Genomic DNA, 21,760 nt, shown 5'->3' on the forward strand with positions numbered 1-21,760 from the left:
TTTATGTGAAGTACGCTTTCTACTGAGGCTAGCTAACTTTCTAGCTAGCTGTACAGCGCTGTTGACCGCGGAGATCATCCTGAATACGGTGGAGAGAAACCCGAGAGGAAACCGAAGGAGGTTTAAACAGGACCCTGATTTTGGAAGCAAACATAAAGACATTAGCAACCAAGTAAGAGGAGAACAGTGAAGTAAATACAATCTCCTATATTTCATCGTGTACAGCAAAATGTTAGAGTTGTTGTAGCTAACGTTTGAACACAAGGAGGCGCCATTGTTGAACATAAAACAAACTGTCTGACACTGCTTGATACTGTTCACTGTGGACCTCTGTCCTCGGAAAATGTATTTATTCTTTAATTTATGAATGTATTTTATATATGTCCTGTTCCTACCTTACTAACGTTATATGTCTAGTTCAGTTTAAGCCTCTATCTCAACCAGTTTTACTTTGTTACTTTGCATTTAAAGAATGGTTGTTGAATTTGTATGAAATCAAGGTGTTGTTTCATTTACCAGCTGTTTGCTCCCAAAAACAAAATCATAAACATTTACTTTATACAAAAAATAAATATAGGCTACTTAACACATAGCCTACTCTATAATCTAGATATATAAAAATAATTCATCATCATAGGTGTAATGATGTTAAATGCAGTGTATTTTGTGATCATTCCAGCCACTTCTGGAGTTTACATTTTACAATACGTAGAGTGCTTTTTGAACACATCAGATCTGTATCGATTAATCAACTCAGCATCAGATAACATTAAAATCTATTAAATATGCATAATATCAGATGCCCTCTGAAAGCACTAGGTCCAGCAGCTACAGTAAGATCAGGTAAAAGAGCAGCTAGTTGTTGTTTATTCCCATCCATTACTTCGCTCAGACAGTGGCCAAACATTTGTCAGAGTCACTACTGGTTGAATACTTTGCCATAAATCACAAAAGAGGGGAGAGTCTATAAATACTTACTTGTTGTCTATTGTGACTTATGACTTATGGATGACACCCAAGTGTTCACAGTATAATGGACAGGAGCAATATTGTAAGACTCTACTGGGCCAACAGTGGTAGAAAACAGTGAAGCATGTTAATCTTATCATTCTGCACTTAGTGTTTTTTCTCTTTTTTCCAAATGGGGCTCTGCAGTGATGCAGTGCTGTCCCTTTATTAGTCATATGATGTCCCGATGCCAGCTTCTACGCCATGCCTCCCATCTCTTCTCTCTTTCCCCCCTAATCTCCCCTCCATATTGCCTCTCTCTCTCTCTCTCTCTCTCTCTCTCTCTCTTGCTCTATCTCTCCCTCACGTTTTTTGTTCCTCTGTCATCCCCCAAGGTGACTTTCCTTCCTTCACAGACACTGCAGCTGTTCCTCGCTTTGTTCTGGAAGGCCTGAGTGTGGATAAGAGATGAGAGAGATGCAGACGGGTGGAATAAAGACAAGGAGAACCAACGGAGGAAATGAGGGTGTGAAAGAGGAAGGGACTGATGAGATTATCAAGCAGGATGGAGGAATCTACAACATTGATTTAATGCATAAATCAGTAAGGCAACAAATGCTATCACACACACACACACACACACCACATGCGCAGACAGATTTGTTCTGGTAAAATAAAAAATTAAGTGTCAACATCAAGAGATTGAGCTGTCTCGACAGATGCTTACCTGACTAACAAGTTTCATCTTCATTAGTACTGGTGATTAGCACAGTTGTCACATCACAGTGAGGGTTCACTACAGTCAGCACTAAATACCGCAAGTATCTGGGACAGAGTTTCTATATTTAGGGATCAGAGAAACAGGGAGTGGAAACGGGAGATGAAGAAAGAGAGGGACAGCTGGAAAAAAAGAGACAAATTCAGACAGTAATGTCCAGAGGAAGAAGGATAGAGGAATTCCCAAGTTACACTAAGCAGAGGGAATCGAAGCAGTTCTCTGTTAAGAATGTAGAAATACAACTGCATCTGTGATGGACACCCAGTGACCACATAACCCTCTATGTATAGGGCTCTGACTCATAATAACAAAATGTAATTTAATTCTTAAATAGTCAAATGATCAGAGACATCACTATGTACAGAAAGTTGGTTGACCTTTCAGTCTGCACTTTTATATGAATAACTTGGATTACTAAGTCTATAATCATTACATGTTGCAGGAAAATGTTCCAGGCTGTAAAATTGATAAACAATGTGCCTTTTCATGTAAATCTGTACAATTTCTTCTTTTGTGTTGCTCTCCTTGTTCTCTTTTTCATTTCTGTTCTGTTAAGTGTCTGAAATGTCATGAAAACGGAAAGAGCCCACATACGTTATTTCTCTATTCTTCATATAGCAGATAAAATGCATCTACACAGACACATGTAAAAGATTTTCTGTATATTTAAATTTCTCAATAAGTAGAAATCAGTATTTGAAAATCGACAACAACCAATACATTGAACATGAAACATCTATGAATTGACACAGTGAACTGAGATGGATCAATTCTTAGATAGATCACCTTTTTAATACAGATTCTCTTCTGTTCTATATAATAACACATAATATAAATCTTATACAATACTAATATTTCTCTATACACATGGTCATAAATGTACAGTACAGTGTACACACATACAGTATTAACACAAATACACTTATTTCTCTTTACAGTAACTTTCCACCTCGTTCAGTGTTTATCACAATGGCTGATTTTCTGTCCGGCAGATGATTGTGAGCAGAAAAAAAAGTCTTCTTTTTTTTTTCTTTTCTTTTACTAAAACCCAAAACAGACACTTCAATATTTACATCCCTGAAAAATGTACATGAATACACAAGAATTATTGTCTTCTGTCTGGCTCACAAATAGTGTAAAAGGGGTGAGGATGAAGGAGAAAGCCCAAATCCCAAGAAGCTCTCCAAGACTTGAGCCCATACAAAGTTTAAAGTGTACTCTATCTACTTACTGACATAAATCTTTACCTACTGTAACACCCATAATACAACAGTTGATTGAGGGCTGGTTTGTTGTTTTATGTCCAGCACATTTGGAAATGAGACATGAAGCCCTGAGGAGAAAGAGAGACACAGATATAGTGTAATGTGTCCAGGACTCCGTCCAGAAGCTGACAGAGGCCTGTCTGCCTCCGCAGTCATTCAGAGTGCTGTCCAGAAGCAGTGACTCTGCACTCCAGAGCCGCTAACATGAGATGTCCCAATGTCCATGGGATTTCTCTGGTTTAGGATGTTAGTTTACCTGCAGTTACTACAGAGACAGTTTTCACAAAATGTTGCCCTTTGATTTCCACTTTAAAACTGTGATACAATGTTACACTGTTATAGTTGCCTGGGTAGTTACAATTGCTCCACGTAATTTGCTTTTATATTATACCCAGTGGCCTAATGCTGTTAATCAGAATATTAAGTCCCCTTTCTTCTCTCTTCCCCCTGTAATCTAAAACATAAATTGAAAACCAACAATTCTGTGTTCACATTCTGTTTGTTCACATCCTAGGGGTCATTGCTTTGCTCATTATTTATTGCACATAATCGTCGGCACTCACACTCGTTTATCCATTTACGCATACATGCACACATGCAAACGTACAAACACAATCACACATCCTTGCCTTCATAGTCATGACTGTTACTCTTACAGTTTATTAAAAAATAATTGAAAATAAAGTCATGCCTTTTAGCTTTAACTTGCACACATTCTTTTAAAATATGGTGCTTACTGGAAATTAAATGTGAATCAGTTTTTTTGCAGTTTCCTGGTGGTTTTAATATGAGCCTGTAAACTTTGAATCTGAATGCTTGCATTTACCCGCCATTAACTTACTATACCATACAGTATGTGCAAACACTGTCACTCTACTCCTTCATTGTTGTAAACATACAGCAGCACATTCAGCATCATGAGAATATATTAATAACTCAATTAAGGCATGAAAAAATAAGGAAAACAAAGAGAAATATAGACTTCCATTAATATTTTTCTCACTGAGAATATCTGTGCAGGTAGATATTGGTGTGCTTTCACAGATAATGACTTAATATAGATCAGTGTGGACAAGTGTGTGTGTGTGTGTGTGTGTGTGTGTGCGCTTGCATCTGTGTATCTGTGCATATGTACATGCACATGCAAGTTGAAAGTACACGCAGGAGCAACAATGTATACATTTGCTGTTACCTTGCCCTACTTGTGGGGTGCACACTAGTATTTTCAGTAGCCATGGCTATGGTGTTGTCATAATGCTTGGCCAGTGTTGCCATGGAGACACAGTGACCACCTTGTCAGTCAGAAAGTGGACTAATGAGCGTCTGTGTAGGGACAGCAAAAGAGGGCTCTAATTGGAGCTTAGGACTCACCTGTCTCCACGTCTACATGAAACCAGAGGTCGTGGGATTTGTCTTGATCTTTGTAAACTAACTGGTTCTCATTTTTCCCATACCCATGCACAAATATACACATGATCCATCTCTAGCAAATTAGTAAGACACATACAATACTTCAAAGTCACACACACACACACACTCACACATGCAAACATTCTCTGAGAACCAAACTCATTCCCTCACTGCCTCTGTGAGACATCGATCAGTGCCATCACTGGCCTCTACCCGTGACTTGCGAGTCTTCCTCTGGCCTCCCCCTCCACCCAGGAGTTATGAATAACTGTCCCCCCGCTGGGAGCAGGGTCCACCTGCAGAAGGGACACTACCCTTTTCTTGACACGTGTTTTGAGGGCACGGCGCAGCTTCTGCCTGGTGAAAGCGTAGAGCAGAGGATGAAAAATAGTGGTTCCATAAGCCATCGCCAGAAAGCAGAGTCGCAGCCGCACCAGGCCATCACTGGGACCCAGACACAGAATCAGAACATTGACTGCTGACAGAGGGGCCCAGCAGCCCAGGAAAGTGGATATGATAATTAGGGACATTTTTAGAACACGACGTTGACGTTCTCGGCGGTCCCTGTGCCTGCGCACTGCCCGCCTTAAAGCGATGATGGCAGAAACCGATGCCTGTACACCCATGGAGGAGGCAGGCAGTGGTGAGGTGGCCTGGGTAGAGGCTAAAGCTGGGGTCGGAGAAGCAGGTGTGGCTGGTGTAGTGGCAATGGGGGTGGTGGCAGCAGTACTGACAGTGGTGACAGTTGCTCCACTGTCAGACATCCCCTGGGGCATTGAAGAGAGTGGTGGTGGTGATGTTGGTGTAGGGGTGGGAGAGGGGATGAGAGGAGGATGGTTGAGGTTCTGATTCTGGGTGGGGGACACTACCTCTGTGGGCAGGCTCAGGTCCTTCCTCTTCCGCCTCCTGCAGCGTATCCTGCAGGTGGAGTCCTTTGCACGCGTACCCCTCATCATGTGGGAGCCAATGCGAATGTTGAGGGCCTGCAGGATCTTGGAGTAGGTGAACAACATGACAACCACAGCAATGAAGAAGCATGGCACTTGAAGTAACAAGTGGTAATACATAGCCAGGCCTGTGTAATAACCCTGCCCTCCTACACACAGCAGTGTCCTGTTCTGCCATACTGGAGGCAGGTGGTGCGAAGGAGAGGAAGGATGAGTTGTGGGTAAAGAGGAAGGAGAGAAGGAGGAAAAAATGGGGGTCAGTCCAGTGGTGTGCACAGAGTCATTGTTCTGCCCTTCTGGCTCTTCATCCTCACTGTTCTCAGCCCTAGAGGAGAAGAAGTCCCCCTCAAGGAAGGGCAGGAAGAAGACAGCCAAAGACACGGCCCACACTGCTGCCAGGAGCAGTGCTGCACGCCTGGGGGTCAGCAGACGACTGGCTGGACGCACTGAGATGTCATATCTATCCAAACTGATCACCAGCACATTGACTGCTGTGGCCACACTGGTGAATGTGACACAAGCCTCGTGAAAGCAGCACAGTGTGGCCAGGCTGCCGACTCCACTTTCGTTAGCTGGTAGCAGGATCACAGCTACAGTCAGTGGCAGACACAGCACACAGACCAGTATGTCCAGCACATGGAGGTTGACTGTGACCAGGTTGCTGACTGAGTCCACCAGGTTAGATTGAGCACAGTAGAGCACAAGTACGGTCAGGTTGCTGCTGAAGCCCAACACCAGTTCTAGTATCAACACAGTGGTCAAAGACACCTGAAAGCCCAGAGGGTAGGGAGTGCTCCAGCCCTCCTCCACCCCCACCTCACCCCCGCCATCCAGCAGGCCTACCCCCTGACCATCGCTGGTCTCCAGGAGGTCACGATAGCCTTCGGTCTCCATTGACGCCACAGCACTCCTTCACACATAGCAACAGCAGCCCCCACACCAGACCATGCTCTGTCTTTTCTTTTCCTCTGGCTCAAACGAGGCAGTGATGAGGATGGCCAGATCTGTGGTTGATTCTATGGGGAAAAAAATAGAAAAGAGGCACAGAAAGGAGAAAAGGAAGAAAGATACAGAGGACAGAGAAAGATCAAGCAGTTATCAGTCAGCTTGTCTCATATTTACTCAAAAATAACACTGTACAACAAGTACAAGTCAAACTTGTCAGATTTCACAAGTGAAGGGAAGCTATGAGTTGACACAGCAGGGTGAAAGTGATCTTGGCAGTCGATTGGAGTCATGGGGTGCAGTTCAAGCTGCTGCTGATGACCCATGATGTCTCACTGGGCTGAGGCAGTTCGAACACAACATCCTTCGCATAGACAATTGTAACAGTTCAGACAGGAATTGGAGCAGGATTTCTCTTGGAGGACATTTGCAGGTATGAGTGCATTAAGCAGGGACTCAGCAGAGGATCCCCGAGCAGTCTGCACATTTTAACAAACCAATGGGGATTTATTTCCTGACTACTTAAAGATCATATACTATGTTAAATTCTGTTACAAAGATGCAACCATGCTTCTCATGAGAATGAGTGGGTGGATGTTTGATTCATTATTACGCAACATACATTATATGGGTCAGAAACGAAGCTTGCAGGAAAAAGCATGTGGAAACAAACAGAAACCCACCAGACGTGTGCTGTTTAGAGGGCAGTGATGTACTACATGTTGTCGTAAGATCTACCTGTCCCTCCATGATCGACAACCTACCTGGTGAAGACAATAATCTAGTAAATGCCAATTTAAAAGTACTCCAACAAGCAGTATAAACCTGTCAGCTTCTACCTCCAAGAGGAGAGGTCGCAGGGACATTGGTGGGCTGGTAGAGACCGTGCAGTGCATGTCAACATAGCAGGCACCCAACTGAGGGTGGCAGCAGTTAATAGTTCTCACAGGGAGACGTAATGAAGACGAATGGATCAATAATCCACAGACAGTGGCACATAAACAATGCTATCAGAGAAAGACCAGCTCCCCTGGCATCCTCTCCCTAAACCCCCTCTTTCTCATCTGCTCTCCTACAACCCTCACATCCCTTCCTACTCTGTTCCTTTTTCAGTTTACTGGTGGAGACAGACTACTTTGCATGTGGAGCATGTTATTCATGGATCGCTGGATGTTCTCCCATGTTCAGGAAGGAATTATTTAACGCGTTGGTTGATTAGATATAAGACTCCTTGTTGATATACAGTAAAAAAATCTCCATGGATAGAGTCTCTGAATGAAGATCTACAGGTGGGTCCTTACTGGCAGCATTGATCCCAGCCTTTACTGTCAACCTCTGCCACAGCTTTTGTTCTCACCCTCTCATTTGCCCTTTTCTCTTTGTTTTATTTCACAGTTTTTCCTCCCATTTGTCATGTGGAAAGGACCTGCAGGCAGAACCGGACTCAGTGTGGAACAGTGGTCTATCTTAATCCACTAATGGGTTCCATGGGGTTTGTGGTGTTGCTGGAACATTGATTTAAAGCATCATCGATCTGCCAATTTAACAAGCCTGAGGCAAGGGAGCACAGAAATACACTCCCTGTCTCATCCCCTCTCGGGTACCTGTGGTCTCATTTTGAGCACTGCATAAAATAGTTGTGAGCGAACTTGTCTTATTCCTTCCTTTAATCTCCAGCTGCAGTTAAATAATTGGTTTTATTAATTTTCTTTGGACTTGGTGAACAAACCAAGTGTATTTAAAATGTTCAGTCTTTAATATTTGCATTATTTCTCCTGTATAAAAGTCTTTACCTGATATGTAAATTTGTCTCTTGGTTACAAAATAAATAAAGCATAATAATCAGATTTTACAGGCCTGGGAGTAAAAATGTATTAATCTAGATCCGTAAGTTTGAGCATCTAGAATATTCAGTGGGCTGTGACCTTATAATGTCATCAAAATCAATTGTGTTTACAGTCTCTACAGTCTTTGTTCAATATGATTGACAGCATGGTGCTACAGATAATAATTGAGCAAACAAAGAAACACTTTATATTTGCCAATCAATCACTTACACCAATCACAGAGGCAACATACATGTCAATACTGCATTGATCAAGCAGTGTCTTCCATCTAATGGTAGGGTTGTTAGAAGCACTACGGTAAACTGTCAGGAAAGAAAACTGAATTGTGTGCTACAATATTAGTAAAACAACATAATATTGTTGGAAAGGTAAGCGTGCCATGTTTGGCAAAAAAGGAATGATAATCAACTGTGACTTATGTTTTTATACTCACAGATAACAGAGACATGTTAATTTGTTCTTTGACAAGAGTAAAATTAGCCGTGGTATTCTGCAGTTACTGATTTGATCAGTCTCATCAAACATCAGGTCGTCATCTGTTTCCCTTAACAGTCCTGCCAATAATTACAAGGGGATGATTGTGCACTGGTGAAATGTGCAGGCTTTCGACAAGAGTCGTTTTTGCTATTCTATGACTAAGAGAAACAATGAGCCACAATCAGTCCTCTGATAATGGATACTTAGCACTGTGTGATGAACTGGTTGGACACACAAAGCGGCACAGACAAAAGAGTAGAAAAAGTCTGTTATCATGTGGTTTGGGGGCAAGACGAAATGTCAAAAGTGCTTTATGTGAACAGCTGTGACTGACCTGCGGTCAGGAAAAGTCACAATAGTCTTGTATCTACAGGGAGAGAGGGAAGAGAAAAATTTAAATGTTTAGACAGGGTTGTGAACTTTGGGTTGTTTTTCTAATGATGCCAGTGTTTGTGTCTTTCAGAGGGATTTGTAAATATTCAGGTTCATTTGAAGTTGCAGATCAGTCAGTCTGTAATGTGTGGTGCATTGTGTTATTGTGGCATGCTTGTTGCAACCAACCAGAGTATTTGTGTGTAAGTTGGTGCACTTTTGAGTTAGTTGCGGCGACAGAAAATAGCTGGAAACAAGGTGACTTCATCATTTACATCCAGCCTGCATGTGATTGACAAGTCAGACTGAGGGGAAAGAGGCAGAGGGAGCTTACGGCATGTACTACAAAACATGTTATAATAAGAAATGACCCAAACAAACAGGCATTCAAATCTAAAAAGTCTTATAAGCTTCCTGACAGCCCTGCTTAATCACAAAGACAAACAAATCTCAAAGCTCAATGTTTGAGTTCTGTTGAGTGATTGTCAGGATGATTTCATTTCAGTCACTGAGTCTTAAATTGGTTTTAGTAAACCCATGTGCCTTCTCCTTAGTCATCAATCAACAGCATAATTTACAATCATGTATTGAAAGCTGAATAATGTGACTGACTGGTTCGGTATGGAATTAAATGAGTAATATATATAGATTATTTTGGCTCTGCAGATGATTTCATCAAATCTGGTGTCTCAGTTACTTTAGATTCTGTGCTTTGGTCCAACAAACAACAAAAACACACTGACAGTCTCCTCGAAGGCACAACTTCCTGGACCCTGCTGTCAGCGTTATTATAGGTGTTGGGTAGAAGATGACAGGTTGTCAAGTCCCCTTTTCACAATAACAGAGGGTAAATGCTCAAGCAGATCCTGTTGTCAGTCCTTCTTTTCTAACAAAATTGCATGCACTTTGCACACACACTCTAAGCTATTCATGTATTTTTTTTTTTTCTCCTGACGACACATTTTCCTGCCAGAGGCTAAATTACTTCTACCCAACACAAAGACAAACAGCAGGCTTGCTTTTGGCCCAGACAGTGTCTAAAACAACACAGTGTAAGACATTTCATTATCTTAGCATATTTGTTAGGTCTGTTTTTGTGAAATAACGCACAATGTTTCTACATTGACAGGATATATCAGAAGAAGAGAATGAACAATGACACACAACAGTGTCAATGCTATAGATTAAAAGCAAGGCTCAAACTAACAGTGTCAGTTGTGTGTGTGGTTTTTGGGCACTGATATGGCTGATGTCTCCCTGAACTCCAAGATAACTGCTAAAGTTTTATCAAAAGAGTGCAATCAACATAGTGCTGCAGCACACTCGGCAAGTCGATCAGATGAATGGTTATCGAAAATGATGTTTAGTCACGTTGAGTTTTTAAATTATTATTACTGCTTCTTTTTCTTTTAAAGAAGCTGTGTTTTTTACTAATTAAATTTCCACAATTCAATCTTCTTTTATTACCTGCACAAAATTGCACCTGCCTTTTAGAGCCACAGAATATTCCACACAAAAAAAGACTCTCACAAACTGTACAAATTCACAGCAAATGCTAAATATGCTAATGTCATTTCTGTAACCCTACCTCAATGGATAGAGGCACACTTATTTCACACAAGATGCACCTCGGTTAACAACTGCACTTCCAGGCCAGTGCACCTGTCTGATAAATAACACAGACATACACACATGCAGGTTTTGTGGCACGTCTGAAATAGGCAGAAGCAGTTTATTAAATCTGGCCCTTTGTGTCATGACTGCTGTCATTCGTGCTGACAGTACTGATTCTGCACTGGGTCCGAGGGTACATTTTTACCTGAGTCCTCAGCGATTTAGATGTGACAGTGTGGTCGGTACACGTGACCTGCTAATTATTTAAATGTAAGCATTGCCTGTGCCCTCTATAAAACTTTATGTGCTCAGTTTGCATATTTCTGAGGGTGTAACAACTTTCCACAGAAGGCCTGCTGAATCTCTATCTCTGTCTTATGAATCATTTGTGTAGTGATTTGTAGTGTGAGAGCAAGTACAGTGTTCCTGATAAGATAATAGAAGTATAATAGCTTGAATAGGAAGCATAAGCATTTCAGATATGCTTCTCAGATTTCCATAAGCTAATTTTATTCTTTTAGTTTATTTATATAGTCTATTTTTTATTCTATAGTCTTAGCCTTCAGGTTTGAGTAGGATTACTTTAAGTTAGTCTAGTTAGGTCTGTCCTGTTGGCAGGAGTTCTTCTACCTGCTTCTGTGGTTTATATTCAGCAGTTGGAAATGATCCAGCTCTTCAGTGACTCACTGTACTTGGGTCCACCTCAGAGTCGGGCCGTTTACATGAGGACAATAACCAAAGCAGATGTGTATCACATTTCTTCTTCCAAAATGAGATTGGAAAAAGAAGATGCTGTGGTGGAAAGCAGTGCATGGTTGTTCAGATAACAAGGAAGTACATTTACAAGAGGGCATTGTATCTGACTACAGATGGAGGTGTAACTACCTTGTAGGTTCATTTAGGCTACTATCCATGGAGAATTTCTTATCTGTTTCTTCTTTGATGGATTTTTCCTTGTAAAACTGTAAAATGTCAGTGCAAAATGGTGAGACTAGAAAGAAGACTTTGCTCTTTGATTCTATGGGACTGACACCAAAAGCTGACATTTAGGGAAGAAAGGGAAACAGAAGAGAGAGAGACAGGAAAGAAGGGGAGTGAAGGACAAAAAAGAGTGAAAAGAGAGGAAGAAAACAGAATGATGGTGCATGCAGCACGCTGACTCATGGCTGTTTTAGGTATTCCTAACGTCCGCAGTGAGACAATCGATCAAAGGCTTAATTTTCCCACTCAATTCATCCAGCAGCGCTAACAGCAAGCAGCCACCAGCTGGGCAGCAGCATCCCTGGCAGGCTCCCAACAAACCAGCCTGGACTGACCAACAACACAACCCGCTCAGTGAGAGCAACAACACCCCACTCTATCTTATGTGTTTCTGATCAGGACAGCTTCAGGAACTTGCAATGCAGTTTGAATGTGAGAACAGGCTGAATACTGTATGTTTATTACAGGTGTAAGTTTAAAAACCAACACTGCTACCCCTGAAGTGAGGCCAAGCAACACTTAACACTGCAAAACTTAAAAATGGGTTATCATAACTCCTGCCAAGAGGCAAAGACACAGAGGAACACCATGTAGTCCACGATGTATCGCTAACTTCCATCCACCCACACAGCCACCCACTGCCAGCCCACGTCTGTGCACACGCTCCCCTGCCCGTATGCTCTCCACAGATACAGCGGAAGATGGATTGCCAACCGGGGTGAATGACATCTTGTGTGCTTAAGAAACTGCTGAATCCCATCCGCACTTCTGCCTGAGACAAGTTAGGGAGAAAGGGACGGGGGTAACGCGAGGTAAGATGAAAGCGGGAGGTAGGTGCGGTGAGGGAGTGATGGATGGGAGGGAGGCTTAGGGGTGTGCAGATGGATGCTGAGTCGTGTGCTCGCTAGAGGGGAATGTTTGTTCCCTGCTCACTACCTCTATCCATCTCTCTTTTGAATAGTCCCAGTTGCGCCGCCTCACCTCCCCTCTTCACCATCCATCTTATAACCAGCACATGTCTCTCTGCTTTTACACAGTGCAATATCTTTGTGTAATCCCCCCCCCCCAGATTGACTGGATATACTATTCTGTGATTGAATATTAAAGTAGCACATCATAATGCAACAATCCAAGCAGCCTCTCACAGATTGGTGTCACTACATCAGAGACCTTGTAATAAAGACTCCAATGTCCAGTCACTTTGCCACAATTCTGACAGGCTGCTACCAGAACATCAATAAGGAAGCTATAGCAGGCAGGTTAATTATCACAGTCTGTAATCTATAGGAACAACTCTGTACAGAGAGAACTCCTTGGTCTCTAGACAGCTCTGGTCCACAGCATGTGAGGCATCATTATTGCCTGACAGCATGTTTGATGGATTTCATTTAGCTCCACAATTCAGTCAAGACACTCTTATATCCAGCTATGACGTCCCAAGCCTGTAATTTTGCTATTACATGCGCTACCCATCAATAAGCACTAATCAAGGCTGCGATGCAATCACAGTTCTTTAAAACAAGAAGAAATCAAAATCGAGTGTGAAAGCTGGTGAAATGAAGTAAAACTGAGTCAGGGCAAGTGGAGTCTGTTACGTAAATCAGAGCTTTGAAAGGCTGTTCACTGGCCCATCCAACAGAATAGCAGTGATTAGTAATAATGATGATAAGACAATAAAACGGGATAAAATGGAGAGGTATAACAGCGTTCATTATATTTCTATTCTACCAGTAATTACTCCTTCATTCCTTATGTGTTTTAAAGTGATTGGTAGTGATTATCAATGTCTCCCTCCATCTCTCAATTTCAACAGCAGGAGTTAATGGATTGTCCAAATGCAGTTAACAAAACTGAAGTAGTCTGTATGCAGCCTCCACCTGTGTTTATTTGTGCTGTGAATAAATAGTCAAGTCACAAGGTCTGCTGTTGCTTAACGATGCAGCTTAATGCTGCTCTGCTGACAAAGAATCAAAACCAACAGTTGTTTGCGTGATACCAAGCCTGACTGACTTTTAGCAAGGAAACGCTTTGACCCGTGCTTACATGCACCGACCTGCATTACTGTGCTGAATATATCCGCACAAACATTGAAATTCTCACACAAACAGGAGATTATTATGGGAAGTGTGAGATCCAGTGTTTTTTGAGCTTGAGTATTACTGGCAGCTAAAAGACAGGATATCTTGGCTTCTGCCATCCCTGTCCCCTTAAGGCATCCAACAAACTCAAGTCTTTACTTTCAGATGCACAACTCGACTAGTGCATGAATTCAACTGCTAGGTTTTCAGCTTGACTTAGGCGTCCCTATATGGAAAGCTGATTTCCAGAATAACCACACTACAATACGTCTTAAAGCTTCAGAATGTAAAAAAATAGATAATAAATGAAAAGAAATTAAAGTATCCCCACTAGTGGTTAAAATGCCAAATAATCATTATTTGGCATTTTGAGACAATCGGCACTGTCCGATGTCAGTGCTCACAGGCCGATAAATAAAAAATGTCACATTTGGACGCAGCCATGTCAGTGTGGCAGTTGTGGAACAATGTTAGTGCTCAAAGGTTAGTTTCGAGCCCTGTATTATAACTGTCATGCATCCTGCTGTAAACATATGTCAGAATTTCCTGTAAAATAGAAAAGAATTGTACATTGCTTTTCTTTGTTTTAATATTGGCATAATATATCGGCCATTGGCAACCCTGCTCTCTAAATATAGGCATCGGACATTGAAAATCCCATATCGGTCGACCACTAATCCCCTCACTTTATCTATTGCACCAAATTTATTGTCAAAGCTCTCAGTTTAGGGTAAGATGCTCTGACAGTCTGTTTGACCAAAGGTGTGGACAATAAATTGTTGGCATTGGAGATAAGAGTACAGTTGCTTTGACTTATTTTTGTTTACCATATAGAAAAATGAAAACACTTCATTCTTCATTCCTGAATTCTTGTTGTAAAAACTCCAAAGGATACATTAACAAGGCAGTGCAGTGAAACAGAGAATCAGGAATTTTTCACACTTATTATGTTCAACTTAAGCCTAAATTTAATTAAACTTTGCTTCAGCAGATCAGAGGAATCTCTACCAAAATATCATGTTTTACAGCTGTCTGAAACACACTCGTGCTCAGTGTGCGAGAAGCAGAGAGCAGATGAAGAGATCAGAAAAAAATTGAAGGCAATGGAATAAGAGCAAAGGAGTAAGAGGGACTGATGGGGTGCTAGAAAAAGAAAGACTGAAGATGTCGGCGGCAGGTTAAAATGATTGAGCTATTTCACTCTGGAAGGCAATTAGAGCTCAATTAATGTCATTTATCTCCTGCAGACAGTGCATCACTGGCCAAGAGGGGAGAGCATCACTGCAGGCATCTGTACTATCAAACCATGATGACAGACAGAGGTCTAACTTGACATAAATATACGCATACACACATAAATCTGGGATTCATTTTCTATTCCCACATGAAGAGGTTTGCTACGAAAGCCAGTAGGACCAAAATAAATGAGATACATTTACACTTAGATGTCTGTCAAGTTTCAACTAATGTAGCAGATGTGTCAGCAGCATGAAAATATTCATGTAATTATATTAAAACACACCTAAATATACAATAAATATGCAAGTGTACTCCTGTTTACTATCTCTGGGTGGCCACAGTGAGTGTATAAGGTCTTCTTCTTCTCTTCCATGTTGCCTGTGTCTCCCTCCTCTTGACAGTCTATTTCACCCTGGTCACTCCACTCTGCTCTTCTAATGATTTATTGTTCTATTTCTTCTCTCCATTTGCTCTTTGTGTGTCTTTTTCACCATCACCCTGCTATCTCACACTGAGATCTGCTACTTGTGTTTCCCTTCAGTCACGCACTTTGAAGAACACTGTTATTTACTATCTTAGCTTAGGGAATTAAGTGCAGTGTGCTTTTAATTTCACACGGTGAACGTGAGTGCGCTGACAAGAAGGACGAGCAAACTCAGCCATCAGTAATCGATACAGCCACGTGCAAGGCGGTTACTGGTGTATATTAGGTTTCTGTCTTTTGTTCACTATTATGTACAGTGCTCAGAAGGCACACAAAGGCGTCAGCTGGGAAGATTAAAAAAGGGGTGTGGCCAATCAAACCATTCAAAATATTGTTCGTTCTAATTAGGAAAATACAAATAAAGTCATTATTTACATTCCTTAGAAACAACTGCTATTAAAGTTGCTTGGGTAAATGTGATTAGTTTAGTTACTGCAGTGACATTTTGCACATCTATTCAACATCTGCCACACTTCAGTCTAGCCAATTATTAACAAGGCAAGTTAAGTATATAATAAAAATGAATTAACATAACAGCTAGAATAATTTGAATTGCCAGTGAAAAATAAACACTTGGAACTATTTGTGTTACAGAATAACTGTCAAAACACATTCTCAGTCCTTCAAAATGCTTGCCAATCAGAAATGTAGCCATGCCGTCCTTTATATAGACTAAACACAATGATTTTCACAAGCAAAAGGTCTTAAAATCATTAATTTGTGTTCAGAACAAATCCAACACAGACAGAAGCGTTATTGGAACTCTCATGAGCAGCTTTTATATAAATCATCTGTGCTTTTCCTACACTGTTGTTGTCCTGTAATAGCCTCCACAAGACTTTATTGTATACCAAAGGTAAATAAGACTTCTCAATCAACTCGTCAGATCAGAGGTACAGCTTCCCTCAACTACGCTGCAGTATCTAGCTGGAGAGTGACACGTGTGGTGGAATATTTCCCCATCAGCAGCATCAAAGGTTCTCTATAAATACATTTCACTGATGCAAACACACAATGACCCATATGCAAAGAAAACACACAGGCTTCCACCATGAGAGTGAGTAGAAATGGGAAATATGTGAAAACAATTGGGATTCACAGCAGGAATTCTACTGTACATGGAAAGGAGAAGGAAACGTACGTGCAACACATGCATACACAGCCAGAAAACATCACAGGAAAAGTGAGCTTTAACTCTTTTTAATCTTCTGCATGTTTGTACAAAAAAGTTCATTTTCATTCAACAGTCCTGTGAAGATGAGTTAGTCAGTACTTTAAAAATTGTTACCACATATTTTTAGAGTATTTAATTAACAGTAGTGTCAGTTGAGATGACAGATTGTTTTGTTTGATTAAGACAACAATAAAATTGTGGGGGTTTTTGTAAAATATAGTTGTGTTACCTTGCGACACCATCCTCTTGTAAATCAGCATTCTCAACATTTGACTTAGTTTTTCATTTTACCAACTAGGCTACATTCTCCCAATGATGTTATTTCTCTACCAGTTGTTCACAAATTACATAATTACACTTACTAAAAAATAACACTGCAACAGAGTTTTAGGCCAAAGTAAAAGTTATATTTAATACATTTACATATTATGTGACATACTGTGTGTTCGAAAGAATATCATGAATTAAGAGAATTGAGAAAGTATGTAAAAGTGGGAAGAGGATAATGAAAGAGAATGTAATAAGTGTTGCATGGCAACAAAGTGAGTATTATGAGGGAACATAAAAGTAATGTGAGCAAACTAAAATATTAAAGAAATGTTAAGCAAGTCTTTCATTAAACTTTAACAACTTTCACAGAGGCTGTCACACAGCAAACACCTCTTGCCAGGTAGAAAAAAAATATTTTGCAGCTCTTAATCCCACAGATTTGATTTGTAATTGGTAACAAACAGCTCGATCCCTTCATTCACAGGATCAGCTAATGCAAACAGACAGTAGTTTGACATTAAACTAATTGAGGCTACAACCATCACTGGAGAACATGCTGCTTTAGTGTTCAACTGGGAGAAACCCACCACATCTTGTCATCCCCTCTCATCAACAAGAGAGCGCTGATCGAAACAGGCTTTGTCACACATGGCAAGATATTACAAATCATACAAGTATTTGTAGATTTGAGAACCATAACTTTGATTATATTGGAGGAAACTATATCAAAGAAAATGGAGATAGCTTTGTGAACACTTTGCTACACTGTGACACCAATCATACTTAAGGTTTAAGATTTACATAACAGCAGAAGCCAGGCAGAGAAAATGCAAAAATCCTACCAAGCTCGAAAAAACATAAATTTCGACTGTTTATAACGTCTTTTTAATGAGGTTAAATAAATGCAAATGAGCCCTAATAAACAATCCTTTGAAATCATGGTCTCATGGGGATATGACAGTTCAAGACCAACTAATGATGTGCAGAGTGGAATATGCTTTTCTGGATAAAACATTAAATGTCAAAACACTAGTTGGCGAGCTGAGCCATTGCTCTTAAAAATGATCAAACGGGCCACCTTCATGTCAAGCGTGGCGCATACATGCGACTGAAGCTTATCAACAACCTCTGTTGGTCCCTGGAAAATGGGAGACTTGGAGGATCAAAATTGCTATAAGCCCACTTCCACCAAAGCAAATCACTGTAGGGCTGTCTTTTCTAACCAATATATTAGATTTACTTTTCCTGTTGTGTTGTCTGATTGTTACTGCACATGTCGAAAAAGCCAAAATGGTCAAGAGCTGCTGGAGTGATTTGCCCCAGTCCCACGGACGCTTTACACCCAAAGATGCAAACAAGCCATTAAAATCACAGGTCCGGAGGTTGTTTTCAGCCCCCTCATAAGTGCTGGTCTGACAATGAGGTGATCTGTTATTGTCGCCCCCAGTCCGGAATCCAAACAGGTTTGGACTGTCTTGTGCCTACACTACAGCCCACCATTTGTTTCATTTTGCAGAAGACTATAACCCACTGAAAGCCAAGATCCCTTCCAATCACAGTTGTCTTGATTTAAATATATGCTCATATATTGGATTTGTAAAAATGGTTTTAAAATCATGATACAGATTTTTTTACTTGAAATTTAAAAAATGAGTGCTGTAACCGAGTGTTTTAAACTTACCAGTTTGGTGAGTGGGAATTCCCTTTACATCCTACTGCAGGTGTTGGTGCGCTGCGCTATCTCCAACGCTGGACCCGGATTCACTCCAGCGCTCTCCAGGACAGCCGACCGTCAGCCAAAAACGTGACCAGAATAATTTGCCTCCGTTTTGTCATAAATATTACAGCGGGAGGGGGGAAAACCCTCCACGGCTGCAGATACAGAGCGCAGCAGTGCCTGGTGCCCGCTCACAAAACATCTAATATCACAGTGGTCAGGCGTTTTTCTTTTAATTCCCTACTCAACACGGCACGCTACTCCTGTCCACTTTTACGCAGCGGACTTGTACAGCATCCCACACACTGACCGGCCAAACGCATGATTATGCGCTAACCGCTCGCTGGAGCGCAGTCGCTCCATCCCAGTGACCAATACCGTGATCTGCAAGCAGAGGGGGGAGGATGGTGAGGGGGGGTTTGTTAGAAGGGGGAGGAGACAGGGGATGCGGGAGGAGGAGTGGGGGGCTGTGGTGTGTGTGCGTGTGTGATGGGTAGCCTTTTACAAGGACGACCTGAGATTCCTCAAGGGTGAACGCTCTTCTGTAGTAATTCAACGAGATTTCCCAATTACCTGCGCCCCCCCCCCCCTCCCCCCTCTCTCAAAACATATTACACTCACTTCACCTGATCTCCCTCAAAGGAAAATGCCTGGATTCAGGCTTGACTTGATCATATCAGTCTCCCCCCACTGTGGAGGAGTCGTTTGGAGGCTTCTCTATATGCTTTGCTGCACACTGGAGGCTGTACAAAGAGTGTCTGCCCTGCTCATGTCAGACTCTAAATGTGGCGACTTCATTGCCGGAGGAGGATGGGCTGGTTAAAGAGCAGTTTCATGAGGCTTGAAGCCATATTTTACCTGGGATTATCGTCTCATTGTAAGTTGTATCCTTCCACCTGCTGATCAATGAGCACCCTGTCACCATGAGCTGTGGGCAGGGATGAAGGTCACTGACTGTCAAATTTGTGACCTTGGTCACCCAATAAATATAAGGTCCTTGTCACTGTAATTCTCACACTGATTTACAGACTGTTGTCTTAGCGAGGGGGGTAAATTACTGCGCAAGTGAATATGTGAGATAAACTGTGCAGAGGGAGGTTTAGATAAAAGGTGTGAACACCTGCGGTCTTCTAGGAGAGACGGGGCAGCTGATGTCAGCTGTTCACTGTTCATGAAATCCCATAGTGGAATGTGTGCTAAAATAAAAAAGAAATGCGCTAATTAAAACTTCATACATTTGTTTTTCCCAAATGGATGCATTATAAAACCAGACAATGAATGTTAAACCTATTTTGAATTGGTAAATGGGTACTAGAACCTGTTACTCTTGTATCTGCAATTTCCATGTTTGACCCTTGTGTGCCAATAAACAGATGGTGGAATAAATTGCCGTTTATATAACCTTGAACTAAAAAACCTTTTATGCCTGTAAAACTAAATTATATCAGCATAGACCCTCCTGCACCCCCCTCTACTCCAAAGTATTTATTTTCCATCCTAATCTGGACTGTATTTTTTACTTTACTTGCATTTTTCTTGTTGCTATCAGTGTAATTATTATCTTATACATCATCATCATCATCATCATCATCATCATGTATAAGTTATGTGTCCTTCAGTTTTATCTGCAGTGAGTGTGTAATGTTTAATGCAATTGTTTGACACTTTGGGAAATAAGCTTTCATGCAGAGTGTAGGATGAGAAGCTATATAGCACTCTCATATCTTTCTGATAAATATACATTATAGCCATTTAGCTTAGCTTAGCATCTAGACTGGAACCAGGGGGAAACATCTAGCCTGGCTCTGTCTGACGGTAATGAAATCCACCTCCCAGCACCTCTAAAGCTCACCAATTAACACCTTACACCTCGTCCGTACAAAATCTCTCTCGCACTATTTCTTGCCATGGAGGAGTACAAGTATCCGCTGGTTGCCTGGCAACCTTAAGACTACAAGTCACCACATAACCCTCTTTGGTTTTCATACAGATTGAACAAGAGCGGTATTAAGGGTTAGTGGTGAGCTTTAGAGGGACTAATAGGTGGACTTTGTTACCTTTGAGCTGAGCCAGGCTAGCTGTTTCCCCCTGCTTCCAGCCATTATGCTAAGCTAAGCTAACTAGCTGCTGGCTTTAGCTGTATATATACCATAGTAACATTAGAGTTGTGTTCTCATTGGTATGAAAGTGAGTACCTGTATTTCCCAAAAAACTATTTATTTAAGAGCTTGAATATTGTAACTATATATATATATATATGCTAGCTTTACATGTATTTTGAATATGATATGTAATGTAATATAATATGCAGGCACAGGTTTGGTTCAGGGTGGGCTGACCGATGATAGCCTCATATATGTGTGGATTAAAAAGATATGTGTAAAGGTAAGGCAAAATCTTGAGAGGAAAAGATTGTGAAACATCATGATTTTCTAAACAGTCCTAAACACAAAGATTTTAGCAGTTTTTCTGCACATTTGTCACCCCCCTAACCAACTTCACACTCCACCCCCTCCGTCACTATATTTTCTCTGTAGCCCACCTTTTCCCTTTCACTGCGCCACACATTTTACAGGACAGAGGCCCCCCTGTGAACCCGCAGTGTCATCTTTTTTTTTTGACAAACACAAAAACACAGTGAATTGCCCTTGCTACCGATCTGAATCTCTTGTGAAAACAGTAACATACAAATGCAAACTAGCCAGTGATTAGGAGCATCTGCCAAACACCCACATACCATATGCCTGTGTCACTCAGCCAAGGAAAAATACAGAAACACATCTAAACATGCACACATGATACTAGAAAGCAAATAAAAACATTGTTGACAGAAAGGCTCAGAAACTGACACATGTGCATGCAAATTTGCAGAAACGGTTGAGACATACTGCAGCCTAAACATCAAGATGGCATAGTGATAAACACAGAGGTCCACATTCAAGTAGAGCAAGAATCAGCACCACATAAAGGGAAATTGTCCTCAATATATCATTCATTTGTAATTTTTAGCGCAATCCAGCAGCTTTCTTACTGTTTTAATGCATACACCTTTTCTTGCATCTAGCTGGTATTCCATCGCCTCATCTATTTTACTGATTTCCTATATTTCCCAGAATGCCTTTCAGCAACACCAAGACGAGTGACACGAACCTGCTGTATGCAGCCATGTGGTTAAAGAGCAGCAGTAATAGCAGAGCAGAAGGTTTTTTCAGAC

The 21,760-nt window shown here is 41.3% G+C and overlaps 1 protein-coding gene and 1 long non-coding RNA gene across 2 annotated transcripts; one reads left to right on the forward strand and one right to left on the reverse strand.

Moving 5' to 3' along the window:
* On the forward strand, positions 1–7,968 carry LOC127372361 (uncharacterized). The gene is made up of 3 exons (XR_007886622.1): positions 1–172; positions 1,365–1,551; positions 7,689–7,968. It is a non-coding gene; the product is annotated as an uncharacterized LOC127372361 (long non-coding RNA).
* Positions 3,244–18,930, reverse strand: LOC127372359 (G-protein coupled receptor 22). The gene is given in 3 exon segments (XM_051415993.1): positions 3,244–4,638; positions 4,641–6,364; positions 18,511–18,930. Coding segments are annotated over 2 exon segments (1,680 nt in total). The 5' UTR covers positions 6,243–6,364; positions 18,511–18,930; the 3' UTR covers positions 3,244–4,560.
* Between the last annotated feature and the right edge of the window lie 2,830 nt (positions 18,931–21,760).

This window comes from Dicentrarchus labrax, unplaced genomic scaffold (assembly GCF_905237075.1).
Source record: "Dicentrarchus labrax unplaced genomic scaffold, dlabrax2021, whole genome shotgun sequence".
Lineage (NCBI taxonomy): Eukaryota > Metazoa > Chordata > Actinopteri > Moronidae > Dicentrarchus > Dicentrarchus labrax.